General features: G+C 36.2%; 1 protein-coding gene across 11 annotated transcripts in view; it reads left to right on the forward strand.

The window, feature by feature from the left end:
- The window catches only part of LOC140163044 (uncharacterized), a 101,755-nt gene that overhangs the window by 36,398 nt on the left and 48,219 nt on the right, over window positions 1-17,138 (forward strand). For 10 of the 11 annotated variants that reach the window (XM_072186388.1, XM_072186392.1, XM_072186393.1 and 7 more), the window contains 9 exons: window positions 970-1,242; window positions 3,015-3,137; window positions 5,112-5,405; window positions 7,660-7,818; window positions 8,772-8,860; window positions 10,146-10,302; window positions 11,611-11,733; window positions 14,446-14,604; window positions 15,321-15,409. In XM_072186388.1, coding sequence (XP_072042489.1) covers window positions 970-1,242; window positions 3,015-3,137; window positions 5,112-5,405; window positions 7,660-7,818; window positions 8,772-8,860; window positions 10,146-10,302; window positions 11,611-11,733; window positions 14,446-14,604; window positions 15,321-15,409 — 1,466 coding nt within the window. The remainder of the gene's footprint in view (window positions 1-969; window positions 1,243-3,014; window positions 3,138-5,111; window positions 5,406-7,659; window positions 7,819-8,771; window positions 8,861-10,145; window positions 10,303-11,610; window positions 11,734-14,445; window positions 14,605-15,320; window positions 15,410-17,138) is intronic. The other variant, XM_072186396.1, reaches the window with a different exon arrangement.

Below are 17,138 nucleotides of genomic sequence, written 5' to 3' on the forward strand. Positions count from 1 at the left end.
TGTTGGGATACCTATGGAAAGGTTACACAATATTTTGAGCTAATTTTCGTTTACCGCTGCTAGTTTACCGCTAGCTTCAAAACTCTTCTCCTGTCCCCAAACAACATTGCACTGTGACGCCATTTGCAGACATGCATTTACATAAGCCATTGTCTATAGGGTTTGTCTAACATAGAACTAAGCATTTATTTAGGGTGTCAATTTGGGGGTCAAAGATCAACAAGAGATCACGTCCAGAGACTAAATACCTTCTAAATACCCCTTCTTAGTACAGTGATGTCACTTGCATTAACATTAGCCACTGTATATTTGGGATTCACTGATTTTGGTTCAAAGGGGGTATTATCGGCCTGCGATGAAATACCTTCAAAATGCCTCTTCTGCCATGCTTGATTCAAATGATAGTACAATCGTGATGAAATTTAATACTCTTTGGTGAATGCTTCTTGGTATCCGATATATTGTATTACTTTGTATCTATTTCTGTGTGCCCGGATATGCATTTCACCGTGATTTGACGTATCGAGCTGAAATTTTGCAAATTATGAAATATGTCCAATTGATATGAGGGATTATATAAAAAAAAAACCTGAGGGCATCCGAGGTCATAAGGGAGAAGGTGTTGAAATGTGACCAATTGGGGCTTAAACCTACCATGTCTGAATGTTTGATAACCATAGCACCTTTCTTGTGGGCTAAAAAATCTTCGAATTTCCCCTTAAATAACGGACCATGATGCCCCAAAATTTAAGCAACTAATTGTTTATGACATTGCCAATACCGGACACATATTGGGGTATGCAGCTTAGCCACTCCTGAAGTATCGTTTATTTATGGTTGGTTTTGAGTCATTCAGCTTTTACCAAAATTGCGAAAATTTCGATAATATCATTACAGAATTTTTTGTGACTAACTGCATATCCACAACACGGGGAATGTATATTTTTCGTTTATCATTTCTCTTTTTAGATGACTACGTCTGTGAACATATTAACTTTCATCTTGAATGTCCCGCTGGTCAAACAATTTCTGTTTCATATGCACTATATGGCCGTCAAACACTTGGTGTTTGTACTGATAGGCCTATCCAAACAGCTGACTGTGCCGCCGACAATTCACTGGATGTTGTTCAACAACGATGTGAGGGACAGGAAACATGTGACATCCTGGCAAGCAATGATGTATTTGGTGATCCATGTGTGGGGACTTTCAAATATCTGCTGATAGAGTATTCGTGTGACGGTAAGACAACTAATATAGAGCTTAGATGCCCTAGCCCAACCCTAATTTTTTAACAAACTATAATATCGTAAAACCTCGTCTACAAGCATATATAGTGTTGTTGATGAAAGCTAAATATTAATACGATACATGCGTAAATATGCCAATACAATAGATCGGTCTTACAATAATACTTGTTTGTATATGCTTGGATCTGTTATTTGTTTGCTCAAATTCCACAATGGCGTCTGAATTAATTTAGCTTTCATCAGAAGCACTCTAGACGAGGTTTTACGGTATAATACTCCAAATCGTGAGAACTGCTAAACCCAGTGACAGCTCACTGCTCACTGGGTTGTGAGCTCTCACTATGTTTTTCAGTTTCCAGGATATAGCATGGTGTCTCGTCGTTAGTTCACCAAACATGATTCCACGTTCCACAACGATTAGGACCTATATACTAGATACTTTCCTTGGTATCTGTAGACTTTTGCGTGAACATCAACGTGATAAGAAGAGTTTACCTCAAACAGTATTACGAGTTTGGCACTCCTGATACTGATTACTGGCCATATTGAAGGTAGTAAGCATGAACACATTATCAGGAGGTTTGAACTAATTTCGAGAACAAAAACAACTTTTGAAACAAATCATATTGATATTTTGTATAACTTGTGGTCACTTATTGAAAATAGTCGGAAACATATTAAAACTAAATAACGGACCACAATGTGACGCGAAATTTAACCAAATAATTTTTTCACATTATTGGCAATGGCGGACACATGCTGGGACGTGTAGCTTCGACACCTCTGAAGCTTAAATTCGATAATTTAGCTTAGAATTCTTTGAGACTAGTCGCACATTCACATCTCTTCCCAAGTTGAAAGACATTACATCGGCAAAGCCCATTACTCCTTAAAAGACTTAAATCCTGCCTTATTTGCTGCAAAACGGCCACTTTGTTTTAACACTTGAGGTTCCGAGGCCCATAGTACTTAATTAACATATCGTCAGTGGACAGGAAGAACCTGCTATGTAAATATTCACTGTTTTGTCAGAACAGGGAAAGATACAATATTTCAAATTTAAAGGTATTGTCATTTTGCAGGAGTCACAAAAACTGCCCAACTGTTAAAAGATATTTTTATTAGTTAAGCGCGTTTGATGTTCCCTGCGACCCTTTGTTTTAACATGTGGCTGTTTTGGCCCAAGATATTTGACCTAGGGGGCTCGTGTACGCATATGAATTTATAATACCCATGGAATATTAGTGTACCAACCCAGAGCCTTGAGGCCATACAAATGCCCTTATTAACCTTTGGGGCCCTGGTGCCCTGGTGGGCCTACAGGGTTCCTAAGATGTATGTCTCCATACGACATAATCCAAAACTACTCGAACAATTATCTACACTGATTATGAAATTTCGGCCAAAAAGTTGCATTTTCTACATATATAGGCGTTTTATGCATCAATGTTTGATTCAGACCTGTTTCACTTAAAGCAAATTAATCAAAAAGAAATGTTTCGCATTTTGTTAAAATAACATAAGTTAAAAATGTTCATAATTAAGGTTTCATACATTTCATACATTTCAAACATGTATTGTGGTTCAGTGAGATATATAGCAACTTTCAAACAGTTGCACTTTAACGATTTTATGAAAATTTTGGGTCCTTCATTTCTCATCCAATACCCTGTCAATCAAGTACAACGTTATTTACATGAACTAAGTAAGATGGGGCTTATCAATGGGATGGAAGGTGTTAAAATTCATAGTTTTTTTGTACAGATATTGATGAATGTGCGGCAGGTACTGATAACTGTGATCCAAATGCTGCTTGTACCAACACCGTCGGATTTTTCACATGTGAATGTAATGCCGGTTTTACTGGAGATGGAATAACATGCACAGGTTAGTCTATTCTGTACTGTATCACCATTCTATTGATTTCAAAGAATTGTCACCTATTCGCGACCAATATTTGTGACATGATCAATCAAATCAACTTTGACCAAGGCAGTTAAGCGAATGCCCTGGTGCCGTGTGTCATTACCGCTCATGCACTGATCAACCACACGATAAAAAGTTTCGGGAAGCACCGTAAGAAAACTTGGCAATTGGTGGCAAGAAAGTTTTGCACCACGGACGTCGAAGTTCACTTTCAAAGGGCGAACTGTTGTTACGAAAATCAAAACGACTGGTAAACATTTCTACTAAATGACCTCAAAAGATCAAATCTTCTCAGTTCGTCTGTGAAAAATAAAATGACGAAATTGCAACAGTGACTGTCACCCTTACGAGTGAAAATACAGCTTATTTAGCCAGTGTCAACATGGGGTCCTCGGTTTGAATATTGTCCTAACATATTGGACTAACTCCACAGCTTTATGGTTTTTCACAATATAACAGTAATGAAAAAAAAACTGAAATTGTTCGTAATTTTTCGGCACAAAAATTTTTGGCAAAAAATGACGTCACGGACATAAACAACAATCTCCTAATTAGCATAATGGTCGCCATTCCACCAGCTAGCTCGTCCTGTGATTGGTCCTTTAGTTATCTAGTTTTTATTCTATATCGATGACTTTGACAAGCAAAGTGCATTTAATCGCGTGTAATCATATTTTAGAGTAAAAAGGAATTTTTCTTTTGATCATACCCAAAGTATGTTTTTACCTGGTTTTTGATGAATATACTTTATATACCCCATGTGCAATTAATTCCAAATAGTTCTGATGAAAAATATAATTAATTTGTTTTCTAAAAAATATGTCTTACTGACATGACACAGTCACAATTCAAAATGTCACTTTTTATTATAGTGAAAGAAGCTCAGATTATGTATACAGTATTGAATGTCTTGTCATTATTGTAGGAAAGCCATATGACTGTGTAGTGTGTAAAGTCAATCATTTTAAATTAAATTTCATTTAACTCAATAGTTTTATGTTATCAATAACCCTCAAAAGGACCCCCACAATGACCGTATATGATTATATAGGGCTAAGATTTTACTCAGCAGCGGTTGTAAGGATCACAAAAATATAAATTTTAGTCGTTTACGACCTATGGTTGCGCAGTTATGTGCCAGAAAGAGTTGCAGTTGTACAGGGGCCAGCAAATAGAGTTACTCTGATTTTCATGAAACTTGTACTATATTGTTCGTCTAGCTGTGGGCAGTGTAGTTAGAACAATATAAGTTTTCCGTATCTGTGATGTTTAGTTAATATGTTACATGGCAAAGAAGTTTGGTTCTTAACAAGCGGTTATGGGGCTACGGGACGACAGGTAACCTCGGTATTTTCTTGTCAACCTAACCCTACCCCTAACCCCCCCCCCCCCAATTAGACGTCGATTGACAGGATAGCGGTCAACGGATTACTGTTTACTGCGTGACAACAGTAGGCTACCTGTCGCCCTGTAGCCGCTTCTGGTTCGTATGGCAATTATCTTGGTTATCAGGTCTACCATGGTAACTCTGCATCACAGATAGTTTTTGGTGGATTAAGCAACTTTAAATTAGCCAAGATACCATACCGTTTAAAGACAACTTTTACTTAGAAACGCTTGAACCATTTTATACACCACATAAGTAAGATTTCATCTAGTCTACTACACACTTTGTGTAAGACGAGGCATGTTGAGCACATATCACCCATGTGACGTGTCTTTTGAACCAATTAGAGTCAAGTCACACTATGTGGTCACGGTCAATTGTAGTTGTGACCAAGTATTGCTCAAATTGTTCAGTAATTTTTAATCATTAACATACTTACAATACTCATTTATATGATCCTAATTTGGCCTTTAATTGTAGCTTTCATCGTGAGTCAACCAAGTGCACTGCTAATAGTTCATTATATTCTTTCTGTTCATCTTCGCAAGATACGTGTCAAATACCTTGTACCGAAGAATACGACCCTGTTTGTGGTAATGATGCAAAGACGTATGACAATATATGTGTACTGCGACGAGAGGCATGTAACAACAATCCTGACTTGAGGGCGCTTTATTCAGGGGAATGTGGTCAGGCTAATTGCCCGATCCCTTGCACTTTTGAGTATAGTCCTGTTTGCGGTAGCAATGGAAAGACTTATCCAAATATGTGTGCCCTCGGAGCGGAGGTGTGTGCAACTGGGGAAGTAGTGGCATTTGATTACCATGGAGAGTGTAGAACTGGTAAGTATGACTAACTTAATATAATGATGTATATCCATACGTAGCGGTAAACGTAAATAGAAAGCAAAATTATACTTAACGCTACTCAAATTTGGTACACTCACCGGAGCGCTTTCGCCAGGTCAACCGGCGTCAAAAGGGTTGGACATCGACCATGTCTGGGACAACCTCCTGACCCACCCCCCCGGAACCAAGGGGCGGCAAAACATGTTCAAGTTTGGCGTCATCAACATATGTGACGTTATCGGAGGTGTCCTAGTACTACATCACTAGCAACAACAATCTTCAGAGCAATAACATCCACTGAAGACGCCGGTTGACCTGGTGAAAGCGCTCCGGTGCGTGTACCAAGTTTGAGTAGCGTATAATTTTGCTTTCTAAAATACTAACTTGTGCGCCAAAAGTTTGATAACATTAGATGGTCATTTGATTTTAAAAACAAGTTATAAATTATGAAAATGCTATCTAAAAACATACTTTTTACATGGTATGATTTAAAAATAAAATGGATGCGTTATGGGCCGTTACAGAATAGCAATATATCTAGTTGATTTTGTCTCAGCTAGCAGATCGTTAAATATTTGACTTCCGTTGTATTGCTCCTCGTCTCTGTTCATTGTGTTGCCCTGCTTCTTTATGGTGATTGCTTTTTTGATCCATCTTTTATACTATGTTGCTGTATTTACCCATAATCCTAGCTTTCTCCCAGGTACCGACATGATTGTTATCTATCACATGGTCGGTAATAGTGGATAACAACCCCAGATGGATTTCTGGTAGCTCTTGTTTTTTACTTTTGTCAGCCTCAGTCAGAATTTTCTGTGTGTCTCCCCGATGTATGCCAAATTGCAGTTTTAGCAAGGAATGTAGTATATGCGTTGGTAGAACTATTAGTAGCAAAACAGATATATGATGTTTTCATTTAGAAAAAACATGCATGTTGCCAAACAAATCCAATGTATTCAAGCATTGTTGAGTTTTAGATGCGTATACTTTGATAGTGATAACTATGCTATAATTGAGTAACGAACATTGTATTTATTTTTAAATTGATCATGATAATAACTGTTATGATGATGATGATGATATTAATCATGATGGCAATCAATTTGTACTGGGGTGTACTCACAAACCCCGTCACAAACACACACACACAAAAAACCCCAACACGCATGCCTCCCTTTGAGTGACCTGGGTGCGCAAAACACACACCTTTTGAACCTTTATCAGATCAACCACAATGTTCCGGAGGCTGGTAGACCAGGTTAAAACTGAGCTAAGTACCACATGGAGAACAAGAAATTCTCATTATGGTTTATCTGGACCAGTTTTGCATGGGGAAGAAGAAGCCCGTAACCTGAGAACTTTTCCGCGAGGGCATTTCTTTTCAAAATCCAATGAAAAACATATACTGGTTAAATTAGTTACTTTAGGGGCATGTTTAACCAGATTTTCGATTTTTATTGATAGGAATAATGTACTACTAATTTAGGTTATTAATATGAAGGTAACAGGAGGTCGTAGCTGAGGGCGCTATTTTCAAAATAGCTGCAAAACTAAATGAAAAACATATATACATATAAATTAGTCACTTTACAGACATGATATTTATATTCTTAAAAATATATAAACTCAGCTCAAAAAGAAACTTATAATTTTTCACAAGGTCATATCTTGAAATCCTGTCCATCAAATTGAACCAAAATTACACACAGATTTACTTCAATACTCTACTCTTAACACATGACAGTAACCAAGCAGTTATCCAACTGACACAACAGCAAAATGCACTGACATGGGACAGCTTCCTTGACCACATTCACAGCGCAGCCCTGTTTCATGAAAAAAGTGTATGAAAAGCAGAAAGCAGCACCGTTTTATCATCTGTGCAAGGATCTTGTATGCATTCTCACAGATTTTTTGTCCTGGGTACCAAATGTTGGACTGTGAAAGTGAAGGAAGTCCAGGAAGCTGTCCCATGACAGTGCATTTTGCTGTTGTGTCAGTTGGACAACTGCTTGGTTACTGACATGTGTTTTGAGTAGAGTATTAAGGTAATCCTGTGTGTAATTTTGGTTCATTTTGATTGACAGTATTTTAAGATATGACTTTGTGATTCACAAGTTGTAAAAAATTACAAGTTTCTTTTTGAGCTCAGTTTAGTTTGCCAACATTTATCAGATTTGCATTTTATATTTTATATAAACGTATTGCATTCTGATGAATTATGTTTTAATGTGAAAATATTCCACAGTTGATACCTGCCCTCCGGAATGGATCTCATCAAGTGAATTTTGCTATTTCAAAAATAATGATGGTCCGATAACATTCTTGGAGGCACGTTCGGATTGCCAAGCAAGAGGGGCCACCTTGACCAGTGTACGTGATGAAGCTGAACAGCGTTTCCTTACTGGTGAGTTATGTTGGTTACCATTAATTAATAACTAGGTCGGCGTAATAGTCAATCACATCATTTAATTTAAAGAAATGTTTGACTTATTTTATGGCATTTCTTATAAAGAGTTGTTCTTACATTAATATTGTCTTACTTATTTCCCTATATAAACTCAACCCAGAAAGTATCGAAACGATTATAGATGACAGATATATCGGGAACTGAAATGTATAGCGAAAACTTATTTAATGTATATAAAGCGCAGCTTTCTCCTGCGCATTTTGATACCTTTTTTGTTGCTCTACGATATCATTCGGTTAAGTTATGGGCGCTTGAGTGGCTTCAAGTCGGATTTTGAAAGTTGCACTCAGCTCCTATTCAAGCCAAATGCGTTCGTCGTGAACACACACACACACAAACACAAAATCAAGGCAAAGGACACCGATGAACGTTACTTCATTTTACTCCTTCAACTCCTTCCAACTTCAATACTTGCTACCCTTAACTTATCTCTGACTTATCTCATGAACTCTTTCTGCTGACATCTCAATACTTGGCGTGCCCACCATCACTGTCTATCACTTCAATTGTCATTTATTGGTCACAGTAAAACGCATTTGGCTTGAATAGGAGCTAAGTGCAACTTTCAAAATCCGACTTGAAGCCACTCAAGCGCCTATAACTCTACCAAATGATATCGTAGAGCAACAAAAGAGGTATCAAAATGCGCAGGAGAAAGCTGCGCTTTATATACATTAAATAAGTTTTTGCTATAAATTTCAGTTCCCGATGTATCTGACCATCTATAAACGTTCCGGTACTTTCTGGGTTGAGTTTATATATATGTAATAGTAAATGGAGTTGTCACTTGATTGAAAGTGGAATGTAACACATTGACAATATCATGTCACAACTGATGATATCGAAGTTGCAGATGTGTTAAACATGTGATATTCGTACCCTTTCTATAGACTTGGTAAGATCTGACAACGTAAACGTGTGGATAGGCCTCTCAGATGTTGTAACGGAAGGATCTTGGATATGGGATGACGGCACTGCGGTATGTCTAAGCTTTACACTCTGTTACTCTTGAGCAATGTAGTAAAATGGGAAAAAAATCGTCAGTGTAAATACAGCTTAATCTAGTGATAATAGGTAGTAATTACACTAGATAAACCGGCGTGGTGGCCTAGTGGTTAGAGCGCCCGCCTCACGATCGGGAGATCGTGGGTTCGAATCCCGGCCGGGCCATACCAAAGGCTTTAAAAGTGGTACCTTCTTGCCAGGCGTTCGGCATTGAAAGAATGGAGTGGGGAAAGTTAAACACATGGCTACCAGTGGACTTACCCCCTACTGTAGCTTTTCTGCTTGCAGACATGTGGCCTAGGGTTATGAAACGGAGATAGGCGCCGCCCAATGGGCCGAAAGGCTTGGGAAGGATTTTACTTTTAACTTTAACACTAGATAACTTAAAGTTAACAAATTACTCACTCCGGCTGAATCAGTGCATGGAATTGGGCAACATATACATAAACACGATGTTGCTTAAAAATTCTTTTTTTTTTAAGGAAAGACAAATTTCAAGATCATCTAGTGTACAAACAGTGCAGTCCGACTGCCTGCCCAGGCAACATATTTCCTACCCAACCAACTTGGAATTGGTATCCCACAATGTAATGCTCTAATTCAAATGAAATATATGTTATTTCTTGGTTTAGAGTGAAGACACGGTTGTTTGAACGGATCATTTATAAGTTTTTTAAACAAAACATCATGTACAACCAAATTTTAGGCTTAAACAGCTAAATGTGATATCATGCTAAAGTATACAGATACTTTTGAGTCATTCTCAACTTTAATTTCCACTTTTACAAAATTATTCACTTTTATAGCATTTTTATAGCTTTTTCGGATATAAAATATATCTATTCATGACAAAATTGGTGGCACTATTTAGTTACTGGAAATTACTCTTTAAAGTTTTTAATACAAATAATTCCTTTTATTGTTTGATAAAATATGTTTATAAAATTTCCTCGTTGCTTGTTTCACCTATTTCAGCTGTTTTGATGGCAGTATTAATCACCTATCCTTGCAAATGAAGAAATATAATTTAGGATAAATAGCGCTATCTATAGTTTGCATTTAGTTTAATGTTGGTAATATGAAATGGTCAAAAAGCGTTTTAATAACATAAATTGACACATATTTTTTTAATTTTGATGCAACATAATGCTAAAAAGTGTGAACAAAATATTTTGCACGCGTATAACGTTTTTGCTGGGTAAAACACATGCTTTCTAGTATATTACTGATTCCTGTAAGCTTTGCATTTTCATAAACAGTATGGATATACAAATTGGGCACCTCAACAACCGGATAATTATTTAGGAAATGATGATTGCGTACACTTCCGGCATGGTGATGATGTTGGCTTGTGGAACGATTACCCATGTGACTCTCCGTGGGTATCAGGCTATATTTGCAAAATGAGAAGACCAGGTAATTAATGCATTGTATACTTCTGTATATATATATAATAGCCACGGACTATCAGTGTACCACTCAACGGCTATGAGGCTACTTGCTGAAAGAAGGAACACCCCATTTAACAATGTATAAAATAGCGCCCATCTGCACGACCGAGACGGGCTACTTTGTCATAGGACGTGCTATTTCAAGCTATTTTCATAACCGTTCCGTCAGACGGTCACCGTAATATCGGATCAAAATTTACCAATTTATGATTATTTTGACTCATTTTCTGCACACTTCGCACGTGAGCGTCTCGATAAACTCATTTTGGAAGCGCGGTAACAGGACGATATTGCAATTTTGCCCTACTACTACTACTACTACTACTACTACTACTGCTACTACTACTATTACTACTACTACTACTACTACTACTACTACTACTACTACTACTACTACTACTACTACTACTACTACTACTCGTACTACTAATAATACGTGTGAAGACCTGAGAGCAAGAAGACCGTAAGTCCACTTGGCCCCTGAACATGTATACACTAAAGTTACGTATAGTTTCTTAGGGTTTTATAATGTTTAATACATGTTCCAGGGTGAAAACATCACGAAAGGTTGTGAAAGGTTTGTTTTGGCCCCTGAACATGTATAAAACATTACCAAACTAAACGAAACTATACGCAACTTTAGTTTATACATGTTCAGGGGCCAAGTGGACTTACGGTCTTCTTGCGCTCAGGTCTTCATAAAACACGTCGTAGGTGACAAAAAGAACAAGTCGAAAAACGAAAACACAATACACTTTTGTACAGATATTGATGAATGTGTTATTTGTACCAATAACTGCACACCCAAATACACCCAAATACCGCTTTTACCAATAATACTGTCGGATCTTTCACAGGTGATCGTAATCATTATGTTAGTCTATTATGTACTACAACAACATTTTATTGGAAGGGTTGGGGATAGGTTCGGGCTTATCTCAAATGCTTTAATGACGCCCGGATACTAGCAATCCTGCGCGAAAAGCTTGGGACAGTTTGTTTATTTCATGCATCCCCGCTCGACTTATTTAATGTTGAATGCTGAAAAATAGTAATAAGTGGTTGCACTAAATATCAACTGTCTCAACGATTTTCCCTCTTGTGAGGATATCAAATTCACATCTTTTCGAACTTTATCAGACCTACCTTACAGTTCCGGAGGCTGGCTTTTCCATTTATATATCGAAAGATCAAACCAAAGTGTGCCTTTAAAAAATACTTTTAATAGTCTATTTAGGAGAAACTGTTCATATTTCATACATGTTTTGTGCAGATACCGATGAATGTGCTACAGGTACTGATAACTGTGACGTAAATGCTGTATGCACCAATACCGAAGGATCATTCACATGTACATGTAAATTTGGATACACTGGAGATGGAATAACATGCCATGGTTAGTCTATTTGGTTCCATTATATCGCCATTTATTTCAAATAATTGCGAACCGTACGCTATAACTTTTAAAAATGGTGCATTGGTATCATACTTAAATTTTCTGCTATAATTGCTTTCAGCTTTTAAAGCAAATTAGTTCCTTTCAAAACTAATATTCAGGTAGGATTAATAGAACAGACCCATTCAGTAGTCCATTTTGATAAATATATCTTATTTCATACATTGTTGTATAGATATTGATGAATGTGTTACTGGTACTGATAACTGTGACGCTAATGCTGATTGCACCAATACTGGCGGATCTTTCACATGAAAAATAACCGGCCAATATTAAAAGTACTCTTCTGAAATTCTAGAAAATATAGTTTTGTAACATGTCCTAAATTTTTAGCTAATTTAGGTGTTTGGAAATATTCGCACTTTGGTGTTTTAGGAAGGATATGTAAACGACAGATAACACCAAAAATATGAAGAAATTATTTCCAAACCGTGTTACGGCTCACAGCCATTATGTTTCTCATTTTCAAGAATGTGGTTAACAATATGCACATTATTGTCTCATTTCGTGAACAAAGGCCACACAGTAATTGTTACCTTGCGTTTGCTTTATAATCGTTCACCCAACTGAAACTATTAATACCAGCACATTGCTCATTGCACAGTTAAAACAGACACATGTGTGTGTGGATTTAACCAGAGAAGATCTGATGTAACATAGTTGAGCTGTTTTCAATGAGTGTTATCTTGGTTTAATAGCTTTTAATGGGGTTTAATTCCTGCAAAGGTCGTGGTGAATTCTATTGTAGACATGAGTGCATCATGTAACGTTTACTTAACCTAACAGTCAATGAACGTTCATTGTTAGCATAATAAGTAGCTTTGGGTATCCTATGTTTATGAAAAAAAGTGTTAACAAACGAATAACAGCTGTTATACATATGCATCATACATGTACTTGCTAATACACTGAAAGTCTAATAGAAATGAAGGATAAAGAACAATTACAGAACATTTATTGTTCATTAAAGTAGCTATGGGTATACAATGTTTACAAGATAAGAGCGTTAATGTTTTGTACATGAAGTTAAGCTTTGATACATAGCTAGTTGTTAATACATCGAAAATTTGACTAGAGATTTTCAATTTGATGACATCCAAAAGAATTTAGTATTGAAGAATTTAAACAAATTACAGAACTTTCATTTGTTGACATACTAGCAATTGTTAACAATGTTGAAAATCATGTTCATAAGCGTAACATCCTCTATACATCTATTTCTTAATGTTCATAAACGTATAACAATTTGATATATCTATTTCTTAATGCTCATAAACGTAACATCCTCGATACATCTATTTCTTAATGTTCATAAACGTCCTTGATACATCTATTTCTATTTCAATGCTATTTTATCTCCGTGTTCTGACAATAAATTTGACCCGAATAACATTTTCACAAGATGTAATTTTTATCTTTAGCCTTAAGTGTTTCATAATACAAATGACGTTCTTAAGTTCTTAACTTCCACGTTTACCCAGATATTATAGGCCTACTAGGAATATTTCCTTATCAGTATCGGATCCCTCAATCTAGTATATACACAGACTCACAGCTCATCTTACACCCCATCAGAAAATCGAATTGGCACGGTACAGTAATTTACTTCCGAATTGTACCTTGCACCTTTTAGCTCCAGTTATTCATTACACCGATTAATGGATTCTCGTTAAACCAGCAAAGCTGAGTGAGGGCGTCACAGACTAATATTTTTGGTAACGATACGAGACGCCCTCCATGGACGAAAAAGAAAAAAAGAGTTTTTTTTTTCTTTTTCGTCCATGGAGGGCGTCTCGTATCATTACCAAATTATATACGCTAAACAAAGCAGGCAATCACATTGAGGCAAGTAATTTGCCAGTATTCATAAAACTATAACGAGGCTATGGCGTATCGTATCATTAACAGATTATATACGCTATAGATAAAACAGCAAGCACATACAAGCAAGTATTTTGCCAGTATTAATAAAACTATAATCAGGCTATTAATGTAGCCCAACTGTACGTAAAATCTGGCAATACCGCTAAATCTTAAAGAAATGAAAATATCTGTTGCAATTTTCGGATTTGCATACAAGTAATTCTAGTTCATCCAAGTTGTATAACAATTATTTCTTTTAAATGTACACTATCGCCTGTGTAGTTTCCTGAGTATATAGACAGCACGAATATTTTCTGCAACGCTGTGAGCAATATGTATGTCAAAACCCATCGCAATAAATACCAAAGCATGTGTGCCTCGGTTTGAGCGACCTGGGTGCGCACATCCGACCAATAAACCTGGCAGTGTTTGGTTAAGGTATAATCAAATACACATCTTTTTAACTTTTATCAGACCAACCACGCGTCTCCATTCATATTATATCGAAAAGTTATGAAGCATCTTAACAAACGCACTCTTCTTTTTTACTGATCCCACATAGCATATCCCAACACAAACAGACAGCCATGCATGATCGTTTTCCTTTTTCAATAATGGGTAGCATTGCAGTTTGTAATATTTTTATTTTATTTAAATCGAAGAACTTGATATTTCTATTTTCTAAAAATATAAAGTTTATAAAACATGTATCAGATTTGTACTTTATATTTCATATAAAGGTATTGCATGCTGATGAATTATTTGTTTTAATGTGAAAATATTCCACAGCCGAAACCTGCCCTCCAGGATGGATCTCATCAAGTGAATTTTGCTATTTCAAAAATAATGATGGGCAGATATCATTCTTGGATGCACGTACGGATTGCCAAGAAAGAGGGTCGGAGTTGACTAGTATACATGATGAAGATGAACAGCGTTTCCTTAATGGTGAGTTATGTTGGTTACCATAAATTAATAACTACATCGGCCTAAAAGTCAATTTCGTAATACACATCATTTGATTTGAGGAATGTTTGGCATGTTTTATGGCAGTTTGCTTTGAAAAACATTTTATTGTTGATTCTGTTTCAATCGAATGTTTTTGCTCCACCCAGCACAATAATATAAGTACGAAATCAGAATGTAGAATTGGTTTTCTTTAGGTCACTTACGCTGTTGACGAAAAACGATTGTCCACAGTCGCAATTATTTTAAAATTCCACAAGTCTTTATGGTCTTTTGGAAGCGAGTTAATTTGTTGCGGTTTTTAATAGATATTTTATAATAAATATCTACAATTTTAAAGGATGACTCCGGCAATTATAACATTATGCATTATATGTTAGAAAAACAATTATCAAGCACGAATCACGTGGTTTAATTTAAAACAAACTCATATTGCCGGAATCATCCTTTAAGGGCTGCAATTATATTTACCACCGTAGCAGAAAAATGTAAATTATATAGTCCAGCGAGACAGATCTTATAAAGAGTTGTTCCTGCATTAATTTCGTCTTACCTATTTCACTATACATGTAATAGTGAATGCAGTTGTCACTTGCTTGAAAGTGGAATCTAACACAAGCATGTCAATATCATGTCACAACTGATGATATCGAAGTTGCAGATGTGTTAAACATGAAATATTCATGCCCTTTCTATAGATTTTGTAAGATCTGACAACGTAAACGTGTGGATAGGCCTCACAGATATCGTAACAGAAGGATCTTGGATATGGGATGACGGCACTCCGGTATGTCTAAGGCCTTATCACACTTTTACACTTGAGCAATGTAGTAAAATGGAAATCAGTCGCTCAATCAATCGCTCAGTGTAAATACAGCTTAATCTAGTGATATTAGGTCGTTATTAAACTAGATAACTTAAGTTAACAAATTGCTGACTCCGTCTGACTCAGTGCATGAAATTGGGCAAAATATACATAAACACGATGTTGCTTAAAGAATTTTTTAAGGAAAGAAACATTTCAAGAACAACTAGTGTATATAAACATGATAAACAGTCCAGTCCGACTGCCCGCCCAGGCAACACTTTCTACCCAGCCAACTTGGAATTGGTATCCCACAATGTAATGCTCTAATTCATATGATATATGGTCGTGTTTTTTATACTGGGCACCTAAAAAGGGTGGCTTTGTTGCGTTCTTACTCATCAAAACGTGTTTACATGCATGTAGCTTGTTTATTTGATATTTATTATGAGCTTGTTTAGTACTATTGTTTTCCTTAGACATTGGTCTTTCAATTTCTGAAACAAAAATTAATGATTTTCATTTGTACTAATTACTGTAACTCGTTAAGTCTAATTAGTCAGGGGTGGCTCATGTGGCGGAGGATCATGTGGCGGAGGATCACAATAATGTACAATGGTGATCATGTGGCGGAGGATCACAATGATGTACAATGGATTTCTACTTGTTTTTGTACTTGATCTCAGCCAAGTGATATCATGTTTAGCATTCATTGCCTCAGTATTTGTTAATTAGACAATTAAAAATTACTATTTACTTGTTTCTTCATTAATAAAGTTCGTTGACCTCTATGTAGTTGAATAGGGATTTAATGTAGGCAACATTCAAAAGGGTGCAAAAACAAAACATAATAAATGGTTGTGATCCTCTTTACTTCAGTTAACTAAAAATTAGTAAAACATAGAAAGTTTGCGACAAATCTGAAAGAGCGCCCTCATGCTCAATTTTGATCCTAAAAGTCCATTTTTATGAAAACGCTTTGTCGAATTCTCTTTTAACTTTCAAAACTGGATTGTTGAGCTTATTTTACATCTAGTTAGATGCCTCAATCATGAAAATTTGCATATCCACTGCCAGATAAGGGGTGTCTTGAAGAAATTCATATAAATATTGATAGATTTTTGACCACCCTGTATCTACATAATTGAAGTACTTGACCGCTAAAAGTTCCATATGGCTGGGTGGGCAGTTAAGTTAACTATATTAAACATGTGTCAAAACTTTACATTATCAATGTACGTCGAGGGGTGACACCCCTAACTGAATTAATATTTTCATCCTTATTTTGCTTGTTACACCCTGTATATTATATGGGTCACCCTGTATAATGACTCCCATTGTATCGTTTCTGAAATCGTCTGAGTATATGCTCTCAGAATATATAGACTTTTATTGGATTCTAATGTAAACTAAATCTAAGTTATAGTACCAAACCTGTAAAAAGGACGTGATTTGTTTGAAAAATACACATGCAACGCAACTGGTGCCCAACATAAAAAACATGACCATATGTTATTGCTTGGTTTAGAGTGAAGAAGTAAGATGACTATTATTAATGGATATACAAAATAATTTTCCCTATAAGTGAATATTCCCCCCTCCCATGTGATTTTTTTTTCAAATTACAAAGTGTACACAATTAAATTTCTCCCGATCAGTGATCATTTACAATTCGGGGTTAGTCTGCCAAAATCGGAAGAGTTTCATTGGT

This window comes from Amphiura filiformis, chromosome 10 (assembly GCF_039555335.1).
Source record: "Amphiura filiformis chromosome 10, Afil_fr2py, whole genome shotgun sequence".
Taxonomy (NCBI): Eukaryota; Metazoa; Echinodermata; class Ophiuroidea; order Amphilepidida; family Amphiuridae; genus Amphiura; species Amphiura filiformis.